Source organism: Toxorhynchites rutilus, chromosome 2 (assembly GCF_029784135.1).
Source record: "Toxorhynchites rutilus septentrionalis strain SRP chromosome 2, ASM2978413v1, whole genome shotgun sequence".
NCBI lineage: Eukaryota > Metazoa > Arthropoda > Insecta > Diptera > Culicidae > Toxorhynchites > Toxorhynchites rutilus.
Genome location: NC_073745.1, coordinates 220,958,929 through 220,971,810, shown reverse-complemented (window position 1 = coordinate 220,971,810; position 12,882 = coordinate 220,958,929). Strand labels below are relative to the sequence as shown.

Below are 12,882 nucleotides of genomic sequence, written 5' to 3'. Positions count from 1 at the left end.
TAGGGGTGCCTCAAAGCGCTCAGTTTTGATTTTTCTTATCCTCGAAAATCTTCCAAGCTCTCCCCTTGGAAATTTGGAAAATCGAAATTTTTTTTCGATGCCAAATGACTCAAAAATGCACAAAACGTCGAGATCTGGTGTCATCTTGAAAAAACAAATTTTGGCCGAAAATCTATCTTTTGGGACATAGCCTGAGAGGCAATAAAGGTATGGAAAAAATATAATTATCGAATTTAAAGAACCGACCATGTACATTTTGTTTATTGGTCCAAAAAAAATGACTTGTGCAAAATTTCAGCTCAATCCGACATGATTTAGGGGTGCCTTTATCAAGGCATCAGTTAGAACAGCTGCTGATTCATCTAAATTACTCATCCCGAATGGAAAATCCATGCTTCTCACTAAAGCTTATTGAAGAACGATTGAAGTATACATCTAAATCTCTAACTTAGCCGCATGTTTACGTGCACTTTGCCCTATAGTAATTGATTCTTTATCTTATAGTATGTTTTCTTTTGAAGAATATGAAAATTATTTTTTGGGTTAATTTGAAATGAATTTTTGTACCAGTTATGAAAGTTATTAGCTTCATATTGAATGATACACCAAAACAAGCTTTGGCAGAAAACATGCCATCTTTAGCAGAAAAGATGCAATTTCCTGGTCATGAGAGTCAAATGCGCAAAAAATGAGCTATTTTGAAGCTTAAAAATGGTTTGTATGTATGCGTGCAGACATCTTTTTCTGTATTCTTTTCTCTTTTCATTTGGGATTGTGCAAAAAAAAAGTCCATACGACGTCGATGGGGATCGAACCAAGGCCGGCTGGAATGCAAAGTTACTTTACACGACCACGCTATCCATATAGCTGCCAGCGCTATTATAAAGGAGCGTGATAATATTACACCTCATCATAAAATGATGTTGGAAAGTGTTTTCTAAGCCGATAAAGAAGAACATGAACGAGAATATATCTTTCTCTGTCTGGGCCGTGTATTTGGCAAACTATACGAAAAGCTTTCATTTAAATGTGTCTCCTTTTTCGCTCCCTCATATTGGCTCTAGCATATATATCATACAAATGATATACATGTATTGGGGAGTAGAACATTTTATGTTATCTTTCAGCTCATTTAATGTAATAAATCGGGATGCCAGAAAATGTGCTAAAAATTAACTTTGGGTGTACGCTTCAATGTCAGATAGTGTACGTATTTTTAGAAAAGTTTCATGCCTTTTGCATATCAGCAATTCAAAATGAAATCGTCCTAAAAATACAGATTTTAAAAACTTGTATTTTTGATTCCAATGAAAGTGTGCATTCCGTTTGGGTTGGAAGAAATATGAGTTTTTCACAGCAATTGGGAATTTTTTGACTCAAGCGTAACTTTTGAAAAGGGCGTATCGATTTGAGTAAGAGAAATCTTTGATAATTTATATCTCAAAAACTATGAGTCGTACCGAAATAGTGTCTTAGAAAGAGTTATAGAGTATTGATATGAAAACATGTACACTGGGGAAAAAAATAGTACTCTTTTTTTTATTTACAAAATAAAAATTCAATTTTCAATATCCAAAATACATATTTTTTATTTTTTTTTATTTTTTCATACAAAATAGAAGTCATGTAGAAAATTTAAAAAATGAGCCCAAGATGGTAAAACTATTTTTGACGAACTTTGTGGAACATCGAATTTTTAGGAATTTTCGAAACTTCGAATTTTTGTACGTTAGTAGTCATTTTTAATCACAAATTATGAACTCTGATGTTATTTAAAACAAAAAAGGTTATTATCAATCTCCTTCTAAATGTAGCCATTCTCGAGATATTTAAAAAAATATTTGTAATTTATTGTCTTTTTAATAGTAAATAGGCCCTTTAAATATGTTTGTCGTGTTATACCATCATGTTCATGAGATTTTATGAATTCGCTTATAATTTCCAACAACTTTTTCAAATACATCGTTATGATAAAGATTAATACATCAGGAGTTACGTTACGAAACATTCGAAAACATGTGGGTTAATACAAAACGTAGCGAAACTAAAAAATCTTTTTTATCTTAATACAAACTTCAATCAAGCAAAAAAAATGTTGGAAATTATAAGAAAATTCATGAAATTTCATGAACATGACGGTATAACACGACAAACATATTTTTTTTACTTAAATCGTTTATTTTTACAGGCTCAGTTACATAGGTTTAAAGGAGCCGAACTCCTTACTGTATTGTTACTAGTATATATACATTTTTCCTTAATTCTAATGTTAATAATATAGGAAACCGATTACTCGCGGTCAACTCGAGTTTAGAAGGGTGACATATTTTCTTCAGGAAAAGGAGGGGATATGAGGATATGTTGACAATGATCACACTCACACTCTCAATCACACTCATCACACTCAATTCTTAAACCTATCTTATATCTAATATGTATTTACATTTCATCTTATTCTTAAGAAGGGATCCGATCTCTCACAAAGGAATAGGAAAAGGAAAAACTAAGGGTATAAGGACAATCACACACGAAGATCGATAGCTTTAAGGAATACATATATTTGGGACATGTAATCAAGGTCTAACCGAGCCAACACATCTCTCACCGGCACCATGGGCTGCCTTCCTCGGGCCCGAAGGGTGACTACTAAATTCGATCTGGCGACAAGATACAGCTCGCACGACCAAACAACGTGCTCGATGTCGTGGTAACCTTGGCCACAAACACAAAGATTGTTGTCTCGGCAAGATTAATACGAAAGAGTAGCGCATCTAACGAACAGTGATTGGACATGAGTCGGGAGAAGGTGCGAATAAAGTCCCGACTCAAGTCCAGACTTTTGAACCACGGTTTGAGGCTAACCTTAGGGATAATCGAATGGAGCCACCGGCCCAATTCATCTTCGTTCCATTTGCGTTGCCAGTTAACTATGGTATTTTTGCGGACTAAAGAATAAAATTCATTGAAGGCGATTTGACGCTGATAAATATCGCCTTCAATTGCACCTACCTTTGCTAATGAGTCAGCCCTCTCATCACCCAGAATTGAGCAATGTGAAGGGACCCAGACAAAGGTAATGACATAACAGCGTCTGGATAAAGCACTCAAAATTTCTCGTATTCTCTCAAGGAAGTACGGCGAGTGCTTTTCCGGCCTCATTGAACGAATAGCTTCGACAGAGCTAAGACTATCCGTTACAATGTAATAGTGTTCAACAGGTCGTGAGGCGACGCTGTCCAGCGCCCACAAACATATTAAAAGAGATTATTTACTATAAAAAAGATTATAAATTAGAAATATTTTTTTGAATATCTCGAGAATGGTTGCATTTAGAAGGAGATTGATAATAACCTTTTTTGTTTTAAATCACATTAGAATTCATAATTTGTGGCTAAGAATGATTGCTAACATACAAAAATTTGAAGTTTCGAAAATTCCTAAAAATTCAATGTTCCACACAGTTCGTCAAAAATAGTTTTACCATCTTGTGCCCATTTTTTAAATTTTGTGCATGACTTCTATTTTGTATGAAAAAAAAATAAATTTAAAATATGTATTTTGGATATTGCAAATTGAATTTTTATTTTGTAAATAAAAAAAAGAGTACTAATTTTTTTTCTCAGTGCACATTTTTTTCATATTCAACCATCAATACTCTATAACTCTTTCTAAAACACTATTTCGGTACGACTTATAGTTTTTGAGATATAAATTATCAAAGATTTCTCTTAATCAAATCGATACACCCTTTTCAACAGTTACGCTTGAGTCAAAAAATTAACCATGATGATGTATTTGGAAAAGTTGTTGGAAATTATAAGCAAATTCATTAAATTTCATGAACATGATGGTATAACACGACAAACATATTAAAAGGGATTATTTACTATAAAAAAGACAATAAATTAGAAATATTTTTTTAAATATTTCGAGAACGTCTACATTGAGAAGAAGATTGATAATAACTTTTTTTGTTTTAAATCACATAAGGATTCATAATTTGTGGCTAAAAATGATTGTTAACATACAAAAATTCGAAGTTTCGAAAATTCCTTAAAAATTCGATGTTCCACAAAGTTCGTCAAAAATAGTTTTACCTTCTTGGGCCCATTTTTTAAATTTTCTGCATGACTTCTATTTTGTATGAAAAAATTTAAAAAAAAATTAAAAAATATGTATTTTGGATAATGCAAATTGAATTTTTATTTTGTAAATATAAAAAATTAGGGAAAAAAATTAGTACTTTTTATATAAAAATATAAAAAGTACTAATTTTTTTCCCAGTGTACATTTTTTCATATTCAACCATCAATACTCTATAACTCTTTCTAAGACACTATTTCGGTACGACTCATAGTTTTTGAGATATAAATTATCAGAAATTTCTCTTACTCAAATCGATACGCCCTTTTCAAAAGTTACGCTTGAGTCAAAAAATTCCCAATTGCTGTGGAAACTCATCAATCAAGAGAAGAGTTGATCAGACAAAACAAATACTTTACTTATTCTGTTCGATACTGATTTCAAAAACGCTGACGTTGACGCATCTGATCCAGCTCACTTCGATTCATCCAACGCATCTAAGAAAACTGAGGTATCATCTAGGACTTAACCCTGTTGACCCTTTTAACCACCGTCAGGCTAAGGAACATATAAAAAATACCGATGATCACAGTTCTTGTCATCATGAGTTGTTTAACTCTTTGTGGTCGTTTGTCTGCTCTCAGTCATCATACCTTTTTTACCGTTCTGGTCGTTTGTCTGATCTCAGCCACCACAGTATGAAACCATGCTAATCTTATGTTCTACTCAATCAAGTATCAGTTTATGCTTTTCCTAAACGAAGCTGGATGTTTAGTGAACCTTTTCACGAATTAATACGGTGATCCTATGAGTAATAGATAACGGTAATCAATATCAAACAAAGTAGTCACCCACACAAGATAACGCACAGTGCGTTGAATGCATAGGAATGTGTGACAAAAATCATAATAGCATAATTTAGTCATTGTAACACTTTGGTGTGATAGATAAGATTGTTCATATATATCAGAACTACTGTTTGCATAAATGTCTCATGTTATTTGAATAATCGCATAGGTGTCTCAAACGACAAAATTTTGTTTATCTAAAGTGAAAAGTTCGGATCATTTCGGATAAGCAGAAATAATTATTTGAGTAACTACTAGTTTAAGTTATGTTGAAGAAGTTGTTTTTAAAGGGCAGAATAATTGTTTGCATAAATGACTTATGTCATCTAAATAATCTCATGTATAAAAATCTTTGTTTGTTCTAATTATTTTCGGATACACATCGCTGGCATTAATTACACATTTATTGCATCAATGGCAAAAGTGTCTCATACTCAACGTATAATAAAAAAATAAAATATGTATTGATTATACTTCACATGACTTACTCTTGGAGACTGTTTCGAAAGACTGCACACGAAGACGAATTATAAAAAACATCACATTGAAACACATTGTTAAGTTAATACATATATATAGTTCACAAAAAAAACCTTCATTTTTCATAATCTTGCATGTATCACTGCTTTTTTAAGGAAAAATAATTCCGACCAGTACGACACCCATGCCCAAATTTAATACGACCGCAAAGGGTTAAACATCATGAAAGAATTCTCCAAATAAGTTAAACATATTGTTTTATTTGAAAATATGTGTCTGTTGGAAATAATTCAAAAAAGTTTATACTTGTAACCTAGCTGAAATATTTTTTACTGTGCCCCCATCGGGGTGAATGGATGCTGTGTGTAAGGATTCCCTCGGCAGGGGGTAATCTCGGTACCGCAACCTGTTTCCCCCTCATACAAGAAGATGCGGAGCAAGTGTTTGTATGTCAGCGAATCCGCCGTCCATCCAGCCAGCCAGCCAGCACCCCTCGTCTTTCTGCCTCTGTCAGATACGAGGACTTTTCCGGTGTGAGTGGTATGTATGCGCCTCGAATCTGGCTCCATGTAGTGGTGTTGTGTGGGGAAAAACCCACAGCATCCCAATTTGGACTACTTTTTCGCCAGTCGGAAGGGACTTTTCCTCGTCATCGCGACAGGACAAGGCGATACTTTTGCATTCTTCGGGTGAAAATATTGCGGTAATATCCCTTTTGTACGCGCTTCAAATTGGAATTATTCGAGGTGCGGTTGGAGCTAGTTTTGCGAGAAATTGGAGTGTATGGGAAGAAAACAATCAGAACGGTGACTTGGAGCTCCGTCATTGTGACAGAATCTCCACCCTAGCAGTGAAAGGTTGGGCTCTTTCGGGAAACTCTCGCGGAGTGAAGAAATAGCAAAATCGGCCCATTGCTGACACAGATAATCACGGAAATTGGAAAACCAGTGCAGAAAATGGACATTATCGTTAAATTTAGTTAAAAATTTAATCTTTCCAGAGAATTACAAAGTGAAAAGTCGTGTGAGGAAACATTAAATTGCAATAATCGCTGGTGGCTGGAATCCTGGTTGTGGCCTACTATGGATAGTACGGATTAGCAATTATTCTTCGCTCCTGTGCGAGCGCAGGCATCCATGTAGGCCACACAGCTGAGGGGCGTATGGATTATGGAAGACCTTTGAGGAACGAGTGGGTGGCTGTCGGGACGAGAGTTTGTGGTAGCACTTTGACAGGCGTCGTGGATGCTCATCGTGGGTGTGTGTATGGCTGTGTGTGAATGTGCGATAAAATGGTGATGATAAAGTTTTGAAATCGATGAAAATTTTTGGGAAAATTAGGATGAAAGCGAACGAAAGTTGTCATCGCGGCGCGGGTGAGAGTGAGTGCATGAGATGAGCAGCTGAGAAGTGAGCTGACGAGTGAATAGAACCAACGTTGTGCTATCGATCGAACAAATAAAACACGAAAGAAAATTGCTGCTTTTCGGTGATAGGATATCGGATTATATCCAAAATTGAGAGGATGCTCATCGCCTGGAAGTGATCTAGTTCGCGTTCCTAATCTTACTAGATTTGTTCCTCCCAATTGGATGAAACGTTGATTGGTAGTATTTTTTAAGTAAAGGAAGAATAAGGGAACAAAACAATAATCTGCCGTTGAAACTTGGTGTCCTACATTGCCTTGTTCGGTGGCAGCTAGAAAACCAGCCGAAGCACTGGATCCTAACAGCTACCAGTGAAATGGAATATATAATGAATGCAGTTTTGCGGTGTCCATTTTTTTGCAGAACGTGAGAGATGGGTGTGTTTAATTTTGGTCTCAAAGAAGCAGGAGCAGGAAAAGTTGTGATTTGAGAACCTGAATATAACCATTGATATCAAACAAGCGTAAGAAGCAAACTACAGAAAAATAAACCAAACAAGTGATAGTAAGTGAATTCTGTTTTTCGACTACCACTTTTCCACTACCTTTTGGATACTGCGAAAATCGTAGAAGAAAAAGTTAGAATCATCGAGCAAATAGGATTTGATATCGAGAAGATACCCTCAGAGAGCAGAATCGCTTCAAAATGGGAGCAAAAGGTAGCGTAGAGGCTGCTAAAATTAACGTCGATGGCTGGGGCCACTTTGAGGTATGTTTACAATCCGGACTAACTGACATTCCCTCTATCGCCTGATATCCAGATCCAGCTGCGTATTTTGCAAATACTAACTAAAACACTGATTGAGCACAAACCACCTACACGTTTCAGTTTCCACATCACTTTTCTATTTGCCGACACTGTTTTTTTGTCTCTCTCTCTCTCTCTCTCTCTCGTATCCTTCTACACCGATGTACACACGATCTATTCTAACCCACTCTTCGTGACGTGATTTCGACAAACAAAGTGCGTGCAACAAGTCATACTGGCAGCGAAACGCGTGAATTTGTTGCCAAACTATTGTGAGTTACACGGTGGTTTGGGCTGAGAGTTGGGGTCGTGCAATGGCTTGCTGAATATCTCAACCGATATACGCGAATCACCTACATCTGTTTCAGACACAAGATACACTCTTTGATTACCTTTAAATTTGAATTTCGATATTGGCAGTATAATCGACAAAAGAGATAAACAGTTCAGGAAATTGTTTGTAAATCATTCAACGTGAACCTGAAGAATAAGATTTACAAGGTACAATTAGCGAGATAAAATGGTTTTAGGAGAGAGATTGAAATTGTGAATAGGATTTGACTGAAAAAAGCGTATAGGCCCTCTTTATTTCGTTTTAGTTAGGTTGACGTAGTCAATTGATGTGAATGTTTTCTGGCATGTGGAAGTAATATCTAGTAATATCAGCAGAGAATCATTGAACATTAACCTTACGTCCATTACAGTGCTGCAAAAAAACGTACAACACAACATAATATTTCATATATTAATGAGATGCCATATCTACAGAAATGTCCCTGTATTTAGGGATCTGTCCTTCGCGCGTAGTTTCTTTGTGTTGAGTGAAATTGACCTTTGAAATGCCCAAGAAAAGGCAATATTCTGAATACAGCCTAAATTATTAATGGATCAGTGAGTCATCATCAGAACAAAAAGAAATGCAACATCCACTTGAGAATTCAAATATCTTCGTTCAATACAGGCGATTTTTAATACCGACAATTTTCATTTTTCGTACAAATTATTATCATAATTTCTCTTTGAAGAAAATCATTAAAAAACATTAACATTTGAATAATTTGTACGCCAACTAGAGACTTGGGGCTTTTCAACCAACCCAAACTCGTCTTGATTACATATGATTTTCACGAAGAAAAATCGATTTGCATATATTAAAGGGTGTGTCACATCAAATTGCATCACGGAAAAAACGCTGTAGAAATTCGCCTAGTAGACCGATCCTTTTGAAAATTTTAGACAGTAAAATAAAAACTATTGAACAACTTTTGGCATTTTCTTTTTATTCATACTTCGAGCCCAAGCCCGTATGCTCCCACCTTCCTCTTTACCCCGTCCATAAGGTTCTGTACAACGTCAGGTTGTAGTTTTTTTTTGAACAGAAATCCATTTTCTCTTGAAGTCCGCCTCCGATTTGACAACTTTTGGGTTCTTCCGGAGGGCCTGCTTCATAATCGCCCAATATTTCTCTATTGGGCGAAGCTCCGGCGCGTTGGGCGGGTTCATTTCCTTTGGCACGAAGGTGACCCCGTTGGCTTCGTACCACTCCAACACGTCCTTTGAATAGTGGCACGAAGCGAGATCCGGCCAGAAGATGGTCGGGCCCTCGTGCTGCTTCAATAGTGGTAGTAAGCGCTTTGTAGGCACTCCTTAAGGTAAACCTGCCCGTTTACCGTGCCGGTCATCACGAAGGGGGCGCTCCGCTTTCCGCAAGAGCAGATCGCGAATGAACTTGACAAATTCAGCTTATTGGCGACATCCCGGACCGAACTTCTCGGATCACGTCTAAACTGCTTGACTACGCGCTTGTGATCTTTTTCACTGACGGAGCATCCATTTTTGCCGTTCTTCACCTTCCGGTCGATGGTTAGGTTCTCGAAGTATCGTTTTAGTACTCTGCTGACCGTGGATTGGACGATTCCCAGCATCTTACCGATGTCTCTTACCGAACTCCGGATTCTCGAAATGAGTGCGCAGGATTAATTCAAGACGCTCTTTTTCGTTCGACGACATTTTTCCAAATTTACGAAAAATTGACAGTGAAGCATGGCCAACGTGATCTATACACTCTTATTTGATTATAAGCGAAAGCTGAAGATATAATTCCTAAAAATTAAATTTCTACAGCGTTTTTTCCGTGATGCAATTTGATGTGACACACCCTTTAGTTGCGTGGAACACACCAAAAATTGGACAAACCAACATCATTTACCCTATAATGGAATTTTGAAAGAAACTAAGAAGAACAGACAACTCAAAATACACCCTCAAAATACACGATGAGGACATCGATCGTTATTGAATGAAAATATTATTTGATCTGAACTTCAGAACATCTGAAACATGTAGGGGAACCGTGGGTAATACGGACAGTGGGAGTAATATGCACAGGTGGTTGATTTGTATAGTTACATTTTGCATTTCAGATTTCTGTAAATGAGAACACCTTCTACATGTTATTCTATTATATTTAAGTCACCCTATGACAATGAATATTGATCAAAAGTGGAAAAGGGAAACAAAAACCGAAAATCATACATGATTCCGCGTGTGGATGTTATTTTAGCTGCTTCGATACTAAACATTTTGAGTGGTTTAATATCAAAATTCAATTCGCTAATGGTTATATTTCGGTTTGTGAGTTAACAGAGAAGCGATATTAGGTATGTACGGAAAAGTAAATTCATTTTTGAGTGGAAAATTTAGATTATTGAAATAATAAAAGGTGAAATAAAAGGTGGGGTAAAACGGACAGTTGCCAGTGGGAGTGAGATGGACTGTGAAAAGTCTGTTTAACTATTCCTAAGGAATGTCCTGCGTCTATAAATGGAAATCAAATCGTCAGATGTGAACTGTTTAGAAGCTGACTGGAACCAAAAGCAAAATAGTTAAGGGTCTATCCGTTTTTAATGCTGGAAAGCACGATATCACTTCTAGGTGGATTAATTCGATTTTTTCATCATTCAACGGACATTCGTGATGAGTTCAGACCTTGGTTGAATAAACTCACGATCGATAAACCTCTACGCTTCATGTATTACAAACCTGTCCATATTACCCCCACTATATGTCCATATTACCCGCATCGATAAAAATGTTGTACTTTTCGGTCTGTTTTAATTTCAGTAAAAAACATTGAAAAACATTTTTTTTGTGAATTATTTGGCCAATTAGGTAGACAAACAGTATATTGAATAGCAAGAAACTGAATCAAAGTTTTGGGAAACATGAGTTTCCAAAGATATAATTGAAATTTTTCTTAACATGTCCGTTTTACCCCCACCTCCCCTATGAGAACAGAACTTTGTACGTTGTGTTCATGAGCACTATGAGAGGATTTGGACGTGGATAATTATTTAAATTATTTAAAAAAAATGGAAACATAAAAGGTTATGTAAATAAATTCAACACTTTCCACTCGTAAAGAAGTCTTCGTAGCCTAATGATTTCGCGCCCGCTTACTAAGGGTACACATTCACTGTTTGACCGAAGCCAAATATTTGACTCTTTTTGACTAACAAAATTTGATCAATATTTCTATACTGATCAAATGTATTCGATACAAAACACGACAAACAAACATACAGTTATTGGATGCCTAAAATATTTGTTCGATCTGTTCTTCGAACCTGTCGGTACATAGTTAGGTTACCTTAAATATTACCTAAGTTATGAATGGATCAGTTAACTCAAGCAATGAGAAATGCAACATCTACTTGATAATTCGAAATTTTTCATTCAAAAATGGTGATGACATATAATGAGTCACTAATTGTGGATAACGGAAATCCAACGTGCCCCACGATTTTATTTTTGTCTTATCAATGCCCTAGACTAATGAAGGAGAGGTGTGATAACTGCTAACTGCTACTTGCCTAATTATTTTCTTGCTTTTAGTACATTATTATGCTTAATCACAATTAAACCGTATAACTTAAAAAGTTTTTTTTACTTATTTTATTTTTTAGTTTTTAGTACATTATCTGTTTCATTAGAATATTTCTCTACAATAAAACCATTGTACTGTATTCTATCAGTCAAAAAATTTCATTTGATACCGATATTGAGTGGATTGCAGAAAATACATAGTATGTTCTCCAAGTCAAGTTCGTTCGTTTTATACACATATCTCAATCAACCTTTTTTTTTGAGATGATATGCAATCAGCTATTTTGTAGCGGCGGCCAAATTGAATTTTTCAAGATAAGCAGTTTTAAAATGACAGCAGAGATAAAGGTATTTTATAAATTCGGTCAGTTCCTATTGGTTAAATTTCTATTAATGTGGGACAACCATACAGACATACAAACATACATACGAACAGTTCAAGCTAAATAAAACCGTTTAATAAAGTAATTTGCTATTTTGTGATTGCGGCCATCTTGGATTTGGATTTTTCATGATCTACTGTGATCTACTATTCAAGCCCTTTCATATGATACCTCACCATGTACTTTTTGGCAAACATGGATAGTTTCTGCTTGCGAATCTCCTCCGGAACGCTGAATTTGTCCTCTGCGAAGAAGAACAACAGGCCCGGCAGCTGACGAAAGTCCGCTTTGACGTAGGTTTCGTCGTCCATTACCAGGCAATGCGGCTTCGTCAGCATTTCGGTGTACAGCTTCCGGGCTCGCGTCTTCCCCACCATGTTTTGCCTTTCGTCGCGGTTAGGAGCCTTCTGAACCTTGTATGTACGCAGGCCCTCCCGCTGCTTGGTCCGCTGGACGAATGAACTTGACAAATTCAGCTTATTGGCGACATCCCGGACCGAACTTCTCGGATCACGTCTAAACTGCTTAACTACGCGCTTGTAATCTTTTTCACTGACGGAGCATCCATTTTTCCCGTTCTTCACCTTCCGGTCGATGGTTAGGTTCTCGAAGTATCGTTTTAGTACTCTGCTGACCGTGGATTGGACGACTCCCAGCATCTTACCGATGTCCCGATGTGACAACTCCGGATTCTCGAAATGAGTGCGCAGGATTAATTCACGATGCTCTTTTTCGTTCGACGACATTTTTCCAAATTTACGAAAAATTGACAGTGAAGCATGGCCAACGTGATCTATACACTCTTATCTGATTATAAGCGAAAGCTGAAGATATAATTCCTAAAAATTAAATTTCTACAGCGTTTTTTCCTTGATGCAATTTGATGTGACACACCCTTTAAACAGCAACAGTAAAAGCTTTCTCAGGTGTTCTTTTATCGATGCTAAAAAATATGTACAGAAAATGTACCAGTAAAAGTAAAAGTTTAAAATATAGTGTAAGTGGTAAACGAGACTGACGGTTTGTCGCA

The 12,882-nt window shown here is 36.4% G+C and overlaps 1 protein-coding gene across 2 annotated transcripts in view; it reads left to right on the top strand.

Annotated features, from left to right (window-relative positions):
• Positions 1-12,882, top strand: part of LOC129769559 (uncharacterized) — a 73,710-nt gene that overhangs the window by 40,824 nt on the left and 20,004 nt on the right. Inside the window, exons 1-3 of one of the 2 annotated variants that reach the window (XM_055771906.1) lie at positions 6,043-6,114; positions 7,201-7,300; positions 7,407-7,545. In XM_055771906.1, coding sequence (XP_055627881.1) covers positions 7,483-7,545 — 63 coding nt within the window. In that variant the 5' untranslated portion in view covers positions 6,043-6,114; positions 7,201-7,300; positions 7,407-7,482. Of the gene's footprint in view, positions 1-6,042; positions 6,115-7,200; positions 7,301-7,406; positions 7,546-12,882 lie in introns of those variants that run through there. The other variant, XM_055771905.1, reaches the window with a different exon arrangement.